The following is a 16,188-nucleotide window of genomic DNA, read 5'->3' as shown; positions in this document are numbered from 1 at the left end:
CTTCTCAGCTGTCTTTTGAGCCATGACTATGCAGGCTCTGAGAGAAGATTAGTTACATGATAAGGAAGGGTAGGGTCGTCACAATGTCAATTGTTAGACAAGATATGTGGAAACAGGAGAGAAAACAATGTTTTGACCTTCCCTACTGAGTGATTTTATGATATATTAACTCATAGCATCGTCCATTTCATGCTACTATTTTAGTGCGAAGGCTAATTTCTATGAGCGCCCTGCCACCCACACCAGACTCAGTAGTACATTCGTAATATCACTGTTTTTGGGGATCATTATCTAAACAAACCAGTTAGATTTGCTCATTCATTGCATACATAAAGAATGTGACCCAAGAGTGTGCAAAGCCATGCACACCTGATGGTATTCAGTGATCGAGGACATCTTACAGTGTGCTTTTTTTTTTTTTTACTTCCCATTGCAAATAATGTAAAGTCAGGTAAGAAACAGTGTTTGTTTTTCAAACCTGTGGATGTCACGAAGTATCATGATAGTTATAGAGTGCAACACTGCTGTTCCTTTAAAATGAAAGTATTTTTAGTGCTGTTCCTTCAGTAGGCAGTCAACTGTTACAGTGCAGTTACATTGCTGTTCCTTTACAATGAATGTAGTTACAGTGCTGTTCCTTCAGTAGTCTGTTAACAGTTATAGTGCTGTTCCTTTAAAATTAATTTTAAAACTTGATCTTAAAAATCAATGTTTTGTTTGATGTTTATTTCCCTGAATTGACATGGTAATATCTGATAAAAATCATGTGACATGCAAATACATGATGAATATTCATGAGGCCAGTGAGGATACCTCCATGATAATTCATTACATATTCGTACACATCACCAGGTGTTGGACAGCAGGTAGGATTTGAGCAGGCTTTGCTATTGTGGATCTGTGTGGGGTACTAGGATACAATAACATCAACTATTTTATATGCAGATATATAATAGTATAAATTCATGTATAAATTACAAACTGGACTTGGATACACACAATTAACTTAAAACAGTAGAGAAAATTCCATGTTTAGGAAAAACATCTTGTACTGAGCAAGTATGTACAGTATTTGTACTAATGTTATGTAACAGTCATAAAGGAGAAGTAGGAAACGTGAATATAGAGGGTACCTGGTTTATAAAATCAGGTAAATAATACTACTCTCTTACCAAGCCCCATTCTCCAACAATCCATCGAGGTGGTGGACAACGTCCAAGGCTGCAGCGCATTCGGACAGGTGGTTTGATTCCTTCTGTGCAGTTGGAAGAAGGGAAAGGCTTGCTGAGGTCACTACTTTTGCATAAAACAATCCGGTGCTTAAAACCCGGACCACATTTGGGTGTACACTAAAAAACATAAAACACAGTAATAAATCTTGGACAGTAGTCTATTGTGTTACTGTAACTCACCCTTAATAGCTATGTCATACAGCTATGACACACCTTTGTCTTGCATATAATAAATTTGCAATCAAGTATTTAAAACATTCAGAAACATACACATATCCAATAGCAATGCTTGTGGTGCTACACTTAGTTAAGGCAGCACTATAGAAATTATTTTTCCCATAGGAAATAATACATTGTTTCTTGTTTGGCTTTCACCAGTTCCAGGTTAAAACACACATGATTGCTTGGGTTCCATCCTGACTGGTATCCTCTAAATGTTAATGTAAACCAAATCCCTGCACTGATAGCTGACAATTCTAAGAGCAAAATTTCCTCCTATATCTCATAACCCCCCTCCATCTAACCTCCTCTTACAACCTACTCACGTGACATTCATCAATGTATCTCTGCCTGACTTCATTCCTCTGTAATGCCCCTCCCTTCCTTCCTTCTCCTCTCATCCCTTGCTCCTAACAGATGTTTACTTTCAAAGCTGCTGATCTTGTGACTTGACAGCTTGTAAGGAACCTTATTTTTGAATGCTATCTGCTGTTGTATGTTACATTTTGCCTCCTTTTTCATTAATGCACTTCTGTCTGGCTCAGAATTATTACTTTTTCACCTTGTATTTGATTTTTCATGGAGAAGCATGCATGCATAAATACTGTCTAGGAACAATGTGACTTACTTATAGTTTACATCTGTACATTTTCTTTATTCTTAATTTTTTAGAGATAATCTGTTCAAAGACCATGTGCAAACCTTGCTTTATCTAACTTGTATACTGAAATTACTCTATTCCTCTGGGTGCTGCCAGAAATGGCTAGTTATTTTTATTTTACAGTGGTCTTTAGCCAGTTAAGAACTACTAAAATGTGGTATCAATACATTTTATATATATGCATGGGTATGTATATGGATGGTTGCAGTTAGGTTTCTAGAATGTCTTTTATGTTGAAGTGTGAATCACTTGTCATTGTGAGATTATCAGACAGAGGGGATCAGAGACTCTTCACTTTTCCCTATTGCTGTGCAGTCTTGGAATTAGTATATATATATATAGGCAACAGGGGATTTGTAGTCTATCACCCCTCCATGTGGGGGAGCAGGAGGCTTAGCCCACCCCGCCTTTTGAATTATTGTGCAGCCATTAAGTTTTATTGGTGTTTTTATGTTTCAGCAGTGTGCAGATTCAGTGTTTGATAATTTTCGTGTGGGAACATATAATATTATTGCATGTTCCTTTTGTTGAAATATAAGTAACAAAATGAAACATGTCAATAAATGCATTCACTAAGTATGCATTTTGCAGTAATTCACTTAACTGTACATAGTAACCCTCCCCAAAACCACATACTTACTTTCTATGTTTCTTAACTTACCACTATGCTTTTACATACAGGATACGCTTCCCATATCCCCTAACTCAGACATATTGACTCCATCATAACACAACAGCAAAAGCAAGGGAGAAACACAGGAACAGTGAAAAAGTGCCAGTTTGCTAACAAACTACACACTGGCAGTGACTAAGCCCTGCCCCTAACTTATATATAGTAACCCTATCATTGCAAAAGAAGAGCCTAGGGGCATTGAATTATCAAAGGAACACTATCACACAATGCACCAGCAGTGACACACCCTACCACACTTAATTTACTTACTTTGTCATGCCTTTTAGCTAATAACTTATCCACAATCATAAGACACCAGAACTGTATGCTATTACATATGAATTCTCAAATGATAGCATTTACAATAACATGTAGACTCTGTCACATAACTCCTTCCCAAGTGAGCTTTCACTGGCTCGAGGCTACATCCTATCCCAAGACGCTTAGTGACTGTTACCCAGATCTCGTTTGAGAGAAACTAATCACTAGACTATGCAACCCAATACAACAACAACAGATCCTCTGCCCATAATTCCTAAGGCATGAAGGGAATCAGGAAATTTACAGCCAATTTCAGAAAATTCCTCTCGATCTTCCAGGAAGGAGGAAAGAGGGGTGGGATGTAAGAATGAAGGTGAGATTATGGACAACAAACATGGAACGTTATGGTGAGTACATAACTTCTTTATGTTAAGTTGTCCTATCTCGCCTTCATTCTTGATGGTCGGGACAGTGTCCCCAGCACATTCTTTCTCGGGTAGCCCAAGGGAAAAAACTCTTCAGAACAGTGGAACCAAAGGATGCCCTGTTCCGGGAGGCCACAACAACTTTGTAATGACTGATAAAGGTATGCGGGTTAACCCATGTAGCTGCAGCATAAATTGAATCCAAAGGGACCCTAGCTTGAAAGGCAGTGGAAGTCAACATAGCTCTAGTTGAATGCCCTCTAATTTTTTCCCGGCAGCTCTTTATTCTGAGAGTTATAGACATAAATAATGGTGTCTGTAAGCCATTTTGATATGGTAAAAAGAAGAAAATGTTGACCTGTAGATACCAGTGCTCGTACTCAGGATGTAATCAAAAAACTTTATTCCACATAGAAGTTATTCCATAAAATACTGGTTAAGCGCTTTCAACTGGTGACCCAGTCTTCTTCAGAACACTTTGTAAAGCACATTACTAAACTTATATAGTATCAAAAACAGTTCAATTTGAAAAGCCCGCCAAAAACTTTAAAGGTATACTGTCCATTTGCTTAAACCAAAAACCTTCATAAATGAACAGTACAATTCCACAGGCTCTAAACATATAAAATATAAAATATAGTATGTAATAAACAACAAATATTGAATATTGAATGTAAATGATTTTATCAGCATTAAACCCTTTTTAGTACTCTCACAATAGTATTAGTTTTGGTCAGTATTTTTTAGCATTTTTAGTCTTTTTAGTATACAATTTTTAGTATATGATTATGTTTTAGTATATGATTGTGTTTTAGTAAATCACCACCATACATTATCCAACTGGAGTTTATGCATTTTCTCATTTATTTTACATGAGGCACTTATATGTAGTAGATGTCATCGTATAGACATTATTTTTAGAGTCTTGTACATTAAGGAGTTGATATTCCTAGTTTAGGATTTTGAGGTAGGATTTTATTTAATGTCATATTACAGGTTAGATAGTACAGTGTTTTTTTACACACAGTAGGATTGCTTACGATGTACAAGACATTTACAGCATTTTCTATTGGCATCACCATTTTAGAACAATATTCAATATTTGTTGTTTATTACATACTATATTTTATATTTTATATGTTTAGAGCCTGTGGAATTGTACTGTTCATTTATGAAGGTTTTTGGTTTAAGCAAATGGACAGTATACCTTTAAAGTTTTTGGCGGGCTTTTCAAATTGAACTGTTTTTGATACTATATAAGTTTAGTAATGTGCTTTACAAAGTGTTCTGAAGAAGACTGGGTCACCAGTTGAAAGCGCTTAACCAGTATTTTATGGAATAACTTCTATGTGGAATAAAGTTTTTTGATTACATCCTGAGTACGAGCACTGGTATCTACAGGTCAACATTTTCTTCTTTTTACTAGTTGGTGTTCAGTTTTGCTGTCTTAATAGTCATTTTGATATGATGACTTTTGAAACTGAAGTTCCTTTTCTGTTTTCTGAGAATGAAACAAACAGTTGGTCAGATTTTCTAAATTCCTTTGTCCTATGTAAGTAAAAATGTAACTGCCTATGTACATCCATTTGGTGAAGCTCGTACTCTGCCTTGTTGTCATGACTGGGGAAAAATATGGGTAGCTCAATAGACTGATTTAAATTGGCTTCAGAACAAACTTTTGGCAGAAAAGAAGGATTTGTCCTGAGAGAGACTCTGTCTTTGTGAAAAATCAGATAGGAAGGACGGATAGACAAAGCTTGCAGTTCTGAAACCCTCCTAGTGGAAGTAATTACTGTTAAAAAGATTGTCTTCCAAGATAAGAACTTTAGTGGGCAAGAGGAGGCTGGTTTGAATGGAGGGAGAATTAAAGAAGATAACACCAAATTGAGGCCCCCAAGGAGGTGGTGGTTCTCTTAAAAGGAATGTATCCCTCAGAAAAGCTTTGTATAATCTGTGGGACATTATATTGGATCCCATGTCTCCTACATGGTAGTTTGATATGGCAGCTGGTTGTACTCGTGCTGTGGCTGCCTCTGCACCCCGATTAAAGGTTTTTGTTACAAATTCCAGGATTCCAGACACAGGGGCTGTAAATGGGGTCTATATGGTTTTTGTCAGCCCAGCAAGAAAATCTCTTCCATTTGCTTGCATAACATTTTCTAGTTGTATTCTTGTACTATGAAACTAGAATGTGTCACACTGCCGGGGATAGTTCGGAAAGCCTGGCTAAGATGGGAAGTGGAGTAACCAAGCTGTCAGCTTGAGGCTTTGAATAGAGGGGTGGAGCGTTCCTGACTGATGAGTCAGAAGATCCGGCATTGGGTCCAAGATCCAAGGCTCCTCCTGAAGACGGGGCCATAAAAAGGGGAACCATATCTGACGGGGCCAGTAAGGAGCAATGAGAATTAGCCTGTGACTCAACAATTTGGCTTTCTGGAGGATCTTGGGTATTAATGGAAACGGGGGGGGGGGGAGTGTACAGAAGTCCCAGGGGCCAATCGTGAACAAATGCATTCCTTGGTAACTCCCCCAGAGGGGGAAATAGGGCAAAGTAGCTGCTGCATTTGGAGTTGATTGATGTGGCAAAGAAGTCACAGGAAGGCTGGCCCACTTGCGAAAAATTTGGTTTGCAATTTCCTGAATCAGGGACCACTCATGAGGCGTAAGAATTGCCCTGCTTAATCTGTCCGCTATCATGATGGATTTCCCCAGGATGTGCGTTGCAGTCAGAAAACGCTGAGAAGAAATTGCCCATTGCCATACTCTCTGAGCCTCTAGAGAGAGGGGGTAGGATCTGGTTCTGTCCTGTTTTTGATGTACCACACCACGGACATATTGTCTGTTTGTATTGCAATCATACCTGTTGGAAGAGAACTCTGGAATGCTTGCAAAGCCAGAAGCACCGCCCTCATCTCTAGAACACTGATGTGCAAGTGGTATTTGTGTTCTTGCCAAGTCTCTTGTACAGTCTGTCCAAGATAATGCCCACCCCACCCCGATCTGGGAAGCATCCGTGGTCACTGTAGCTACAGGTTGGGGAAGAACACATGGTCTGTCTATCGTTACCTGCGTAGACTGAAGCTACCACAGTAGGCCCCTCTTGCAGGTGTTCGTAATGAGAATCTTGTGTGATACTGGCAACTCCTGCATGGACAACTGAGCAAAGAGTAGTCACTGTAATATTCTCATGTGTAAATGCATCAGTGGGACTAATGCTATTGCAGCTGCCATTGAACCCAGAACCTTGAGGGCAAATTTTGCCTGCAATTTTTCCATCATGAGCAATATTGACACCTGATGGCTTAACGTTTGAATTCTTTTGTGAGGCAGTTTTGCAACCATGTCTTTTGTGTTTAAGTCTGCCCCTATAAAGGTAATATGCTGTGATGGCAACAAGGCAGATTTTTCAAAATTTATGTTAATGCCCAGCTCTGAGCAGAGATGAATGGTGGTGTCTCTTGCCCTGGTTAGTAGATGCTCGGTGGTGGTGGTCAGGAGCCAGTCATCTAAGTATGGAAACACCCAGAATCCTAGATGCCTCAGGTGAGCTGTAACTACTGCCATGCATTTAGTAAACACTCTGGGGGCTGTAGTGAGACCAAAGGGCAGAGCTCTGAATTGGTAATGACCGGCTCCCAGCCGGAAGCGTAAATATCTCCTGGATCGTCTGTCCATCTTTATGTGGTAGTATGCATACTGAAGATCTACGGAGCACATCCAATTGTCTTGTCCCAGAAAGGGGAGTATAGACTGCAGTGTCACCATCTAGAACTTTGTTTTCTTTACCAACTTGTTCAGTCTGCTGAGATCCAAAATTGGTTTACAGTCCCCTGTCTTTTTTGGAACTAAAAAGAACCTTGAGTAAATTCCGGATCCGATTTGGTCTGCGGAGACTTCTTGGATGACTCTTTTTCTTAGCAACCTTTGAATTTCTAGGGTTGCGTGAGCCCTTTGACCAGGTGGTACGTCTGGGTTAGACTTTGATGGGTGGAAGGGAGAAAGGAATGTTGTATCCCCTGGATATGATCAACAATACCCATTTGTCTTGAGTGATGTCCAGCCAGGCTTTCGGGTACAGTGATAACCTCCCCCCGACTGCCTCCAGCAGTGGACAGGCGGGCCTCCTTTCAGGAGCGCTGGAAGGGCCTACTAGAGAAAGTATCTCTGTCACCCTGATTCTGCATACCCCCTCTGCTTCGAGGACGGCATCTGCCATTGTTATTTCCCCCTCTGCCCCTGGGGGAAAATTCAACACAACCATCCGGCAAAGCTCCTTTGGATTTCCGGAACCACATTTTTCCGCCCTTCTGACCTTTAGGATAAGGTCTGGTAGGGACAGAGACACGTACTCCCATGGCAGATAGAGTTTTGCCATCTTGTTCACTCCTGGTAAGAGTCTCTTTCACTTTTGCCGGAACAAAGACGAGCCGTCAAAAGGGGCATCAATAAAGGAAGACTTGAAGGGTTCAGCAAACTCACAAAGACGCATCCAGGAATGTCTCCTCAGAGCTATTCCATTGCCTGCTGCCCTGCCTGCTCCATCGGCTGCATAAGAAATGAGGTGCATGGAGGAATTTGTTACAGAGGTTAAGGTCGCAAGCTGAGAGCTTATCTTGTCAGGTACCTCCCAGCTGTAGCAACTTGGAGGGTATCTCCTAGCTCCTTGAGGAGATCCCGCTGAAAACAAGTAAAATGGGATAAATAATTCAGCGGCCTAAGGGTAAAAGCTGCTGAAGATAACATATGCTTCTCGTATCTGTCTATCGTTCGAGACTACTTATTTGATGGATGGACAGATGAAGAAGTTTTGACTAGTTCCTTCTTGGTGGCCGTCGCCACCACAATAGCATCTACTGGGACACCTTTATATAAACATTGTTTGTCCTCCGGACCTGTAATAAATTTATTGGGCCTCCTCGAAACTGGTTCCACCGACTATGGGGAGCCCCACAGCTTTCGACTGACTACACCCAGGAGCTGGTCGAAAGGCAGAAACACGCAAGAGGTGGAGGGTCGAGAACGAAATGCCTTCAGGTATACAGACTCATCTTCAGAAGGGGAGAGGGTCTTCCAGCCACCTCCCTGTTTCAGGATCTGTAAGATGTCTGAAAAGGAGACATCCTCAGAGGGTGACCGTGGGGACCCTTCTGAACCCTGTAAGTCAGTATTCAATGTGACAGACTCAGGGGAGTCTATGTGTTTCCTCTTACAGGTTCTCTTCCGAGGGAACTCCTCAGAGAGTTGCTCCAGGGAGGTTTCAGAAGAGAGGGTCTCACCCACTGGGGCATCCCGGGGCATTGGTTCTCTATGCCAGGGATGGTGTAGAGGTTGACACTGTCCCTTTTGGGGGAAGAATAGCTGGAGGCGAGGATGGAGCAGTTTCTAAGGAAACCACACTCCTCATCACCTCAAAGGCACCATGATCCCAGGCCGAGAGAGCCTCCGGCTCCGAGGAACTGGGAGACCTTCCCCGTGCCAAGGAGGATGGAGCTGAGGCTGATGTGGGTACCGAACTCACCTGCGCCAAGGCTCCGAGTGAGAGAGTCGAGTCTGACAAAGATCCGATTCGCCTCTCCCCCTTGGAACTGACGAGGGAGTCTCGGCCCCCCCAGATCCCTAGATGGACAACAACATCGATGAGATCAGAGTGGAGGTCAGCACCGAAACTCCAAGGATGGATTTCGGGTCCTACAGTTCCACCACAAGGACCTCCAGACACTCTGGCTCCAAAGTCGACTGAGTCGGAGGAGGAACAGAAGGTAAAGCAGCTACTGAAGTCAGCTCCACAATCATCTGGGCTGGGCTCGTGAGAATTTTTGCTAGGGCCAGTGTACGAAGCAACCTTCTAACCACCTGCTCCACATCATCATCCGAAAGGCTCCTGGATGACCAAGAGGAATGGGTGGAGGACTTGTGGCTCCCCACCATGATTGCAATAAAGGAGACTGCGGCAACAAACGAATCGGATCCAAGGAAGGTGACCGGCTCCTTTTGTGGCTCCGAGATGGTTCCGAAACTCCAGGTGGAACTGATGGAGACTTTGCCTTTTTGGAACCATCAGACTTCAGATCCAAAGAATCCACTTTCTCAGGACTTTTCGATGGCTCTGAAGCTGGAGCCGAAGACGTTTTTGATGACTTTTCTAAAGGTTTGGAGGCCTGAGTCCCTTCAACAGCTGATTCAAAATCCCCTTTTAACAAACTCCTGACTATCAGCTTGCCCTTCCATTCCTGGAGGACCCTTAAACTAAAACCATGACAAATAGAACAGGAATCCTGCAGGTGGACGGCGCCCAAGCAATACACACAACTAGTGTGTCCATCTGTGAACGACATTTTTTGTGTGCAAGAATCACACTTCCTAAAACTGGACTGCTTGGTCTCTTTAGACATCCTGTTAAGTCACAATTAGCAAAAATCTGTCACAAGTAATGAAGTCACAAAACAGAAAATTTGTCACCACAAGTCCAAGAACACACAAAACAGATCAGCAAGACCACAAAAAGAAAACCAACTATACTAGCAAGAAAAATAGAAGTTATGTTCTTACCATAACGTTCCATGTTAGTTGTCTTCTTCTCGCCTTCTTCTTGCTGGATGGGTTCGGAGCCGACCTCGGCTCCGACTCGGCCACTCTAAAAGCTCGAGAGTTGGTTCCACCGGCTCGAGGCTCCCCTTATATCCCACAATGCTAGGCGTGAGTTACCTCAGATCTCGTTTGTAAGCTAGGCCCAGCTTATAATAGTAACAGAATAACTATAAACAAAGTCCACCTCTATAAACCAGGGAGAAGAGAAGGGTGACCTACATCCTGATCCAGGAAAATATGCACAGCAGTATATACCTAAAGTGAAGAGGTGGTAGAAAGAGAGGTCACAATCAAAACTCCTCTAGGTCTGTCCAGGCCAGGGGGAAGGAGGGTGGGGCCTTAAGAAGGCGAGAAGAAGACAACTAACATGGAGCGTTATGGTAAGAACATAACTTCTATATGTTAAGTTGTCTATCTACTTCATTCTTGCTGGATGGGACCGTCCCTAGCACCTTGTCCCGGGTGGCCTAACGGAACAGACTCTTGAGAACAGTGGAACCAAAGTTAGCTCTATGCCTAGAAGCTAAATCCAACTTATAATGAGAAATGAAAGTGTGAGGAGTAGCCCAAGTAGCCGCTGCACAAATGGTGTCAATAGGCAGTCTGTCTTGGAAGGCTATAGAAGTAGCCAAAGCTCTGGTAGAATGGGCTTTAGGTTTGTTAGGCAGCTTTTGGTGTCTAATTTCATAAACAAGGGAAATCAGAGATGTTAGCCATCTAGATAATGATACCTTTGAAACTGAAAGTCCCATTCTGCCTTCTGCATAAGAGACAAACAGCTGGTCAGATTTTCTGAATTGTTTGGTTCTATCCAAATAGTACCTTAACTGACGATGAACATCTAACCAATGCAATTTTTGTTCAGACCTGTTAGAATATTCTGGAAAAAACACAGGGAGGTCAATGCTTTGATTTAGGTTAGACGCCAAAGCTATCTTAGGTAAAAAGGACGGGTTGGTTCGTAAAGATACCCTGTCCTTATGGAACAACAGATAAGGAGGTCGACAGCTGAGTGCATGAAGTTCTGAAACTCTTCTAGCTGAAGTAATAGCTACCAGAAAGAGTGTCTTCCATGATAGCAATTTTAAAGAACAGGAGGCTGCAGGTTCGAAAGGGGAAAGAATCAAAGAACTAAGAACTAAATTTAGGTCCTAAGGAGGAGGAGGATTTCTTATAGGAGGTCTGAGTAGAAAAACTCCCTTCAAAAAGGCTTTGCAAAGCTTGTGGGACATTATGGCAGACTCTGAAATACCCACATGAAAGTTAGAAATAGCTGCCAATTGAACTTTAAGAGTAGAAGGAGATGAACCTGCATGGAAGAGTTCAGCTAGAAAATCAAGGACCATTTGGATGGAAGCAGTGAAAGGATCTATGTCCCTTCCTTGAGCCCAATAGGCGAAACGTTTCCACTTACTCAAATAAATCTTTCGAGTGGAAGATTTATGGGAAGCTATCAAAATATCTCGAACAGAGTGAGATATTTGAGGAAGCCTGGCTAAGGTTGGAATTGGAGGAACCAAGCAGTGAGGTTCAGAGAGGGAAGGGGCGATGAAACTGACCCGAATGATGGATCAAAAGATCTGGAACTAGGTCCAGATGCCACGGTCGCTCCAACAGAAAATGATGTAGACAGGGGAACCAAACCTGTCGAGGCCAGTAAGGAGCAATGAGGATCAACGAGGCCTTCTGAGCGATAGCTTTCTGTATCACTTGAGAGATTAGTGGGAAGGGAGGAAATGCATACAGAAGTCCCGGGGCCAAACTTGGACTAGAGCGTCTCTGCTGGGCTGGCCTGGTAAAGGGAATAGGGTGAAATAATCTCTGCACTTCCTGTTTTGGGGAGTAGCAAAAAGGTCGCAGCAAGGCTGACCCCACTTGAGAAAAATTTCTCTCACAACAGAGTCTTTCAGAGACCACTCGTGAGGCATGAGGATAGCTCTGCTCAACTTGTCCGCGATTTGATTGGACTTCCCGGGGATGTGCGTTGCTATCAGAAACCGCTGAGAAGAAATCGCCCATTGCCACAGTCTGAGTGCTTCTCGACACAGGAGGTAGGACCTGGTTCCGCCTTGTTTGTTGATATACCACACTACAGACATATTGTCCGTCTGGATTGCTATCGTTCCCAAGGGAAGAGAGCCTTGAAGGGCTTGCAACGCTAAAAGCACTGCTCTCATCTCTAGAACATTTATGTGCAAGTGGCATTCGTCTGGTTGCCATGTGCCCTGGACAGTTCTGCCCTGATAATGCCCCCCCTCCACCCGATCAGGGAGGCGTCCGTTGTCAGAGTAGCAACCGGAGGGGAAGGAACAAAGGGTCTTCCCAATAAGAGCTGAGGGGAAAACATCCACCACAGAAGATGATTTCTGCATGTTTGCGTAATCATAATGGTGTGGGACATCGGAAGTTGCTGGTATGACCATTGCGTGAAGAGCATCCACTGAAGGATTCTCATGTGGAATCTGGCTAATGGAAGCAGAGGTATGGCAGCCGCCATAATCCCCAACACTTTCAGAACTAACCTGGCTTTGATTCTGTTGCTGCTGAAGAGGAGCGAGACCAGTTTGTGTATGTCTGTTATTCTCTGATCTGTTAGTCTCGCAGACATGCTGACTGTGTCTAGATTTGCGCCTATGAAGGTAATAGTACGACAAGGCGACAAAACAGACTTTTCGCAACTTACTGAAATGCCCAAATTTTGACAAATGCGAAAGGTGTAGTCCCTGGCCATTAGAAGAAGATGCTTGGTGGGAGCTGTGAGGAGCCAATCGTCCAAATATGGAAACACCTGGAATCCTTGACGTCTCAGGTGAGAAGCTACCACTGCCATGCATTTGGTAAACACCCGGGGGGCAGTGGTGAGACCAAAGGGCAGGGCCCTGAATTGAAAATGACTGGTTCCCAGCCTGAAGCGGAGGAATCTTCTGGAGCGTCTGTTCATTTTTATATGATAGTACGCATCTTGAAGGTCTATAGAGCACATCCAGTTTCCCTTTGCCAATAGGGGAAGGATGGACTGCAGCGTGACCATCCGAAATCTTGTTTTCTTGACTGACTTGTTCAAGATACTGAGATCCAAATTTGGTCTCCAGTCCCTGTTTTCTTTGGAACTAAAAGAACCTGGAGTAGATTCCCGATCCTTGCTGGTCTGCTGGATCTGGCTGATTTGCTCTTTTTGCACGCAGCATTGAATTTTACAAAGCTGCAAGATCCCTTTGAGCGGCGGAACATCTGGAAGGGATTTTTTGATTGGTTTGGAATGCGAGCGAAGGGAATGGAATAGCCTTGAAATGATGGACTGTACCCATTTGTCTTGAGTCAGGGATAGCAAGGCTTCTGGGTACAGTGACAATCTTCCCCCGACTGCCTCCGAAGGTGGGCAGTCGGGCAACACCTCAGGGATGCTGAAAGGGCTTATCAGAGAAGGTTTCTCGATTGCCCTGGTTCTGCGGACCCCCCCTGCCTCTAGGGCGACGTCTACCATTGTTGTTCCCCCCTCTGCCTCTGGCGGGGAACCGACTCTGTGCGTCAGGCGAAGTCCCTTGAGATTGTTTGCGGAACCACATTTTTCCACTCTTCTGGCCTTTGGGGTAAGGCCTAGAAGGAGTAGAAAAACGGACTCCGATGGCAGAAAGAGGCTTGCCATCCGTCTCGCACCTAGTCAAGGTTTCTTTCACTTGAGGACCGAAAAGAGATGATCCATCAAACGGGGAATTAGTGAAAGACGTTTTAAAGGGGTCCGCAAAATTGCATAACCGCATCCAGGCATGCCTACGTAAGGCCACTCCTGTTCCTGCGGCCCTGCTCGCTCCATCCACCGCATACGAAAGGAGGCGCATGGAGGAGTTAGCTATGGAGTTCAGGGTAGCCAGCTGAGTGTTCATCTTGTCTTGAAAACCCGCAGCTGTAGGATCCTTCAACATATGACTCGCTTCTTTGATCAAGTCTCTTTGAAGACGAGTAAAATGGCATAGGTAGTTCAGCGAACGCATTGCAAAGGTCGCTGACGAGAACATCCGCTTCCCGTACCTGTCCATAGACCTAGACTCCTTGTTAGGTGGATGGACAGGCACTGAAGGATCAGCTAGTTCCTTCTTAGTGGCAGCAGCAACCACCATAGCATCCACAGAAACTCCTTTTGTCAGAAATTGTTTATCTGTTGGTGCCGTGATAAATTTTGAGGGTCTCCTGAGAGTGGGGTCCACTGAATCAGGAGCCGTCCATGCCTTTTTTGCTACCACCTGCATGAGGGGTCAAGGGGAGACACCCAGGAGGTGGAAGGGCGAGAGCCAAACGCCTCAAGGTACACAGATTCATCCTCCGAAGGGTTGAGGGCTGGCCAATTTCCCCTCTGCTTGAGGATTTCTAGAATGTCTGCAAATGAGACATCTTCAGAAGGGAGAGGGGAACCCTCGAATCCTCTAAATCTGTGTCAGAGGTGACGGACTCAGGTGAGTCTATGTGTTTCCTCTTACACTTTCTCTTCCGAGGGGGCTCTTCTGCCAAATCAGGAGAGGCCTCGGAAGAGGATGAGATCCCACAGGGGATTCCTGAGGAGCTGGCTCTCTGCGGTCTGGGATGAGGGAGTGAGTCGACTTGACCTGAGGCACCGAAGAGGGAGGGGCGGACGGAGCCGACTGTGGAGTTGAACCAGGTTACAACACACTCCGCATGACCTCGAGCGCACCCCTGTCAGGCAGAGCCAGAGGTCCCGCTCGAAAGCTAAAACCTCCCTCGGCACCGACAGTGATGGCTCGAGGCCGATGTCGGAGCCGAACTCACCAGCGCCCGAAGCTCCGAGAGGAGAGCGGGTCGGACAAGGGTCCGATGCCACTCACCCCTCGGAGCCGACGAGGGAAGTCCGCCGAGATTCTTCTAAGGAAGAAATCGGAGCCGGCGATGGAGCCGAAGACATCTGTATCGGCTCCGGCTACCACAGTCTCGGTTCCGAACGCCTCGGCTCCGAGCTCAGGAGTCGGAGGAGGAACATAATGGGGACAGGGTCAGGCATCGACTGATGAGTCGGGCTCTGAAGCATTTGGGCCAGTGCCTCGGACTTAAGAAGTCGACTCACTACCCTCTGAAGGTCATGGTCCGAAAGCCTCGATGACCTAGAGGAGTGAGATCTATGGCTCCGTTCAGACAGCAAGGGAGATGCTGGAGCCGAATGAACAGAGCCAAGGGACGGTGACCTGGACCTCTTTCTAGATGTCGGTTCCGAAGGTCTAGTCGGAACCGACAAAGGAATTTCCAATACCTCGGCTCCAGCCGGAGCCGAGAAACCACAGAAACTACAGTCTGAGACTCATCGGCTCCAGCCGGAGCCGATGTAGACGGAGGTTTGAAGCCTTAGGCCTCGGCTCAGATGCTGGAGCCGAAGACCTAGAAGCCTTGGAGGGTTTTCCCGAAGGAACAGTAAGGGAACCCTCAGGCTTAAGTAAACCTCTTAAAATAAGTTTATTTTTTCTTTCCTGCAGGACTCTGGGGCTGAAGCCATGGCAAACAGCACAAGAGTCCTGCAGGTGTAAAGGTCCCAGGCAGTACACACAAGAAGTGTGACCGTCTGTCAGAGACATTTTCTGACAGCACGAGTCACACTTCTTGAAGCCTGAGACCTTCGAATCCTTGGACATAACAAGGAACAAGTGTAACCACACACAAACACAAGCACACCGATTACACTTAAAAACTAAAAATAGAAATTAAACTAAGAATTTAGTTGTTTAATGTATAAATTCCCTACAAAAACACACACACTCCAAGGGAATGGGAGGGCCCGAAGGCCTAAGGGAAGAACTATAAGTTCTTAGGTAAAAAATTAAAGAAAAACTAGATTAAAGGGATAAAAGACCTTAAAGGTAAGGGGAAACTGTATGGAAAACTAAATTAAAGGGTTTAACTCAACTTTTTAAACTAGTTCCTACACTAACCTGAAGCCGGTGAAGCAACACGTCTCGATAGCTGTAGCGGCAAACGAGATCTGGGGTAACTCACGCCTAGCATTGTGGGATATAAGGGGAGCCTCGAGCCGGTGGAACCAACTCTCGAGCTTTTAGAGTGGCCGAGTCGGAGCCGAGGTCGGCTCCGAACCCATCCAGCAAGAATGAAGGCGAGATAGACAACTTAACA

General features: G+C 44.5%; 1 protein-coding gene across 1 annotated transcript in view; it reads right to left on the bottom strand.

Annotated features, from left to right (window-relative positions):
• Positions 1–16,188, bottom strand: part of ADAMTS6 (ADAM metallopeptidase with thrombospondin type 1 motif 6) — a 2,910,080-nt gene that overhangs the window by 174,896 nt on the left and 2,718,996 nt on the right. The window contains exon 15 of the mRNA XM_044063364.1: positions 1,173–1,349. Coding sequence (XP_043919299.1) covers positions 1,173–1,349 — 177 coding nt within the window. The remainder of the gene's footprint in view (positions 1–1,172; positions 1,350–16,188) is intronic.

This window comes from Protopterus annectens, chromosome 2.part1, assembly GCF_019279795.1.
Source record: "Protopterus annectens isolate FY-2018-M chromosome 2.part1, PAN1.0, whole genome shotgun sequence".
Lineage (NCBI taxonomy): Eukaryota > Metazoa > Chordata > Ceratodontiformes > Protopteridae > Protopterus > Protopterus annectens.
Note: the sequence above shows the minus strand (reverse complement) of the source record. Positions and strands in the feature narration are given on the sequence as shown.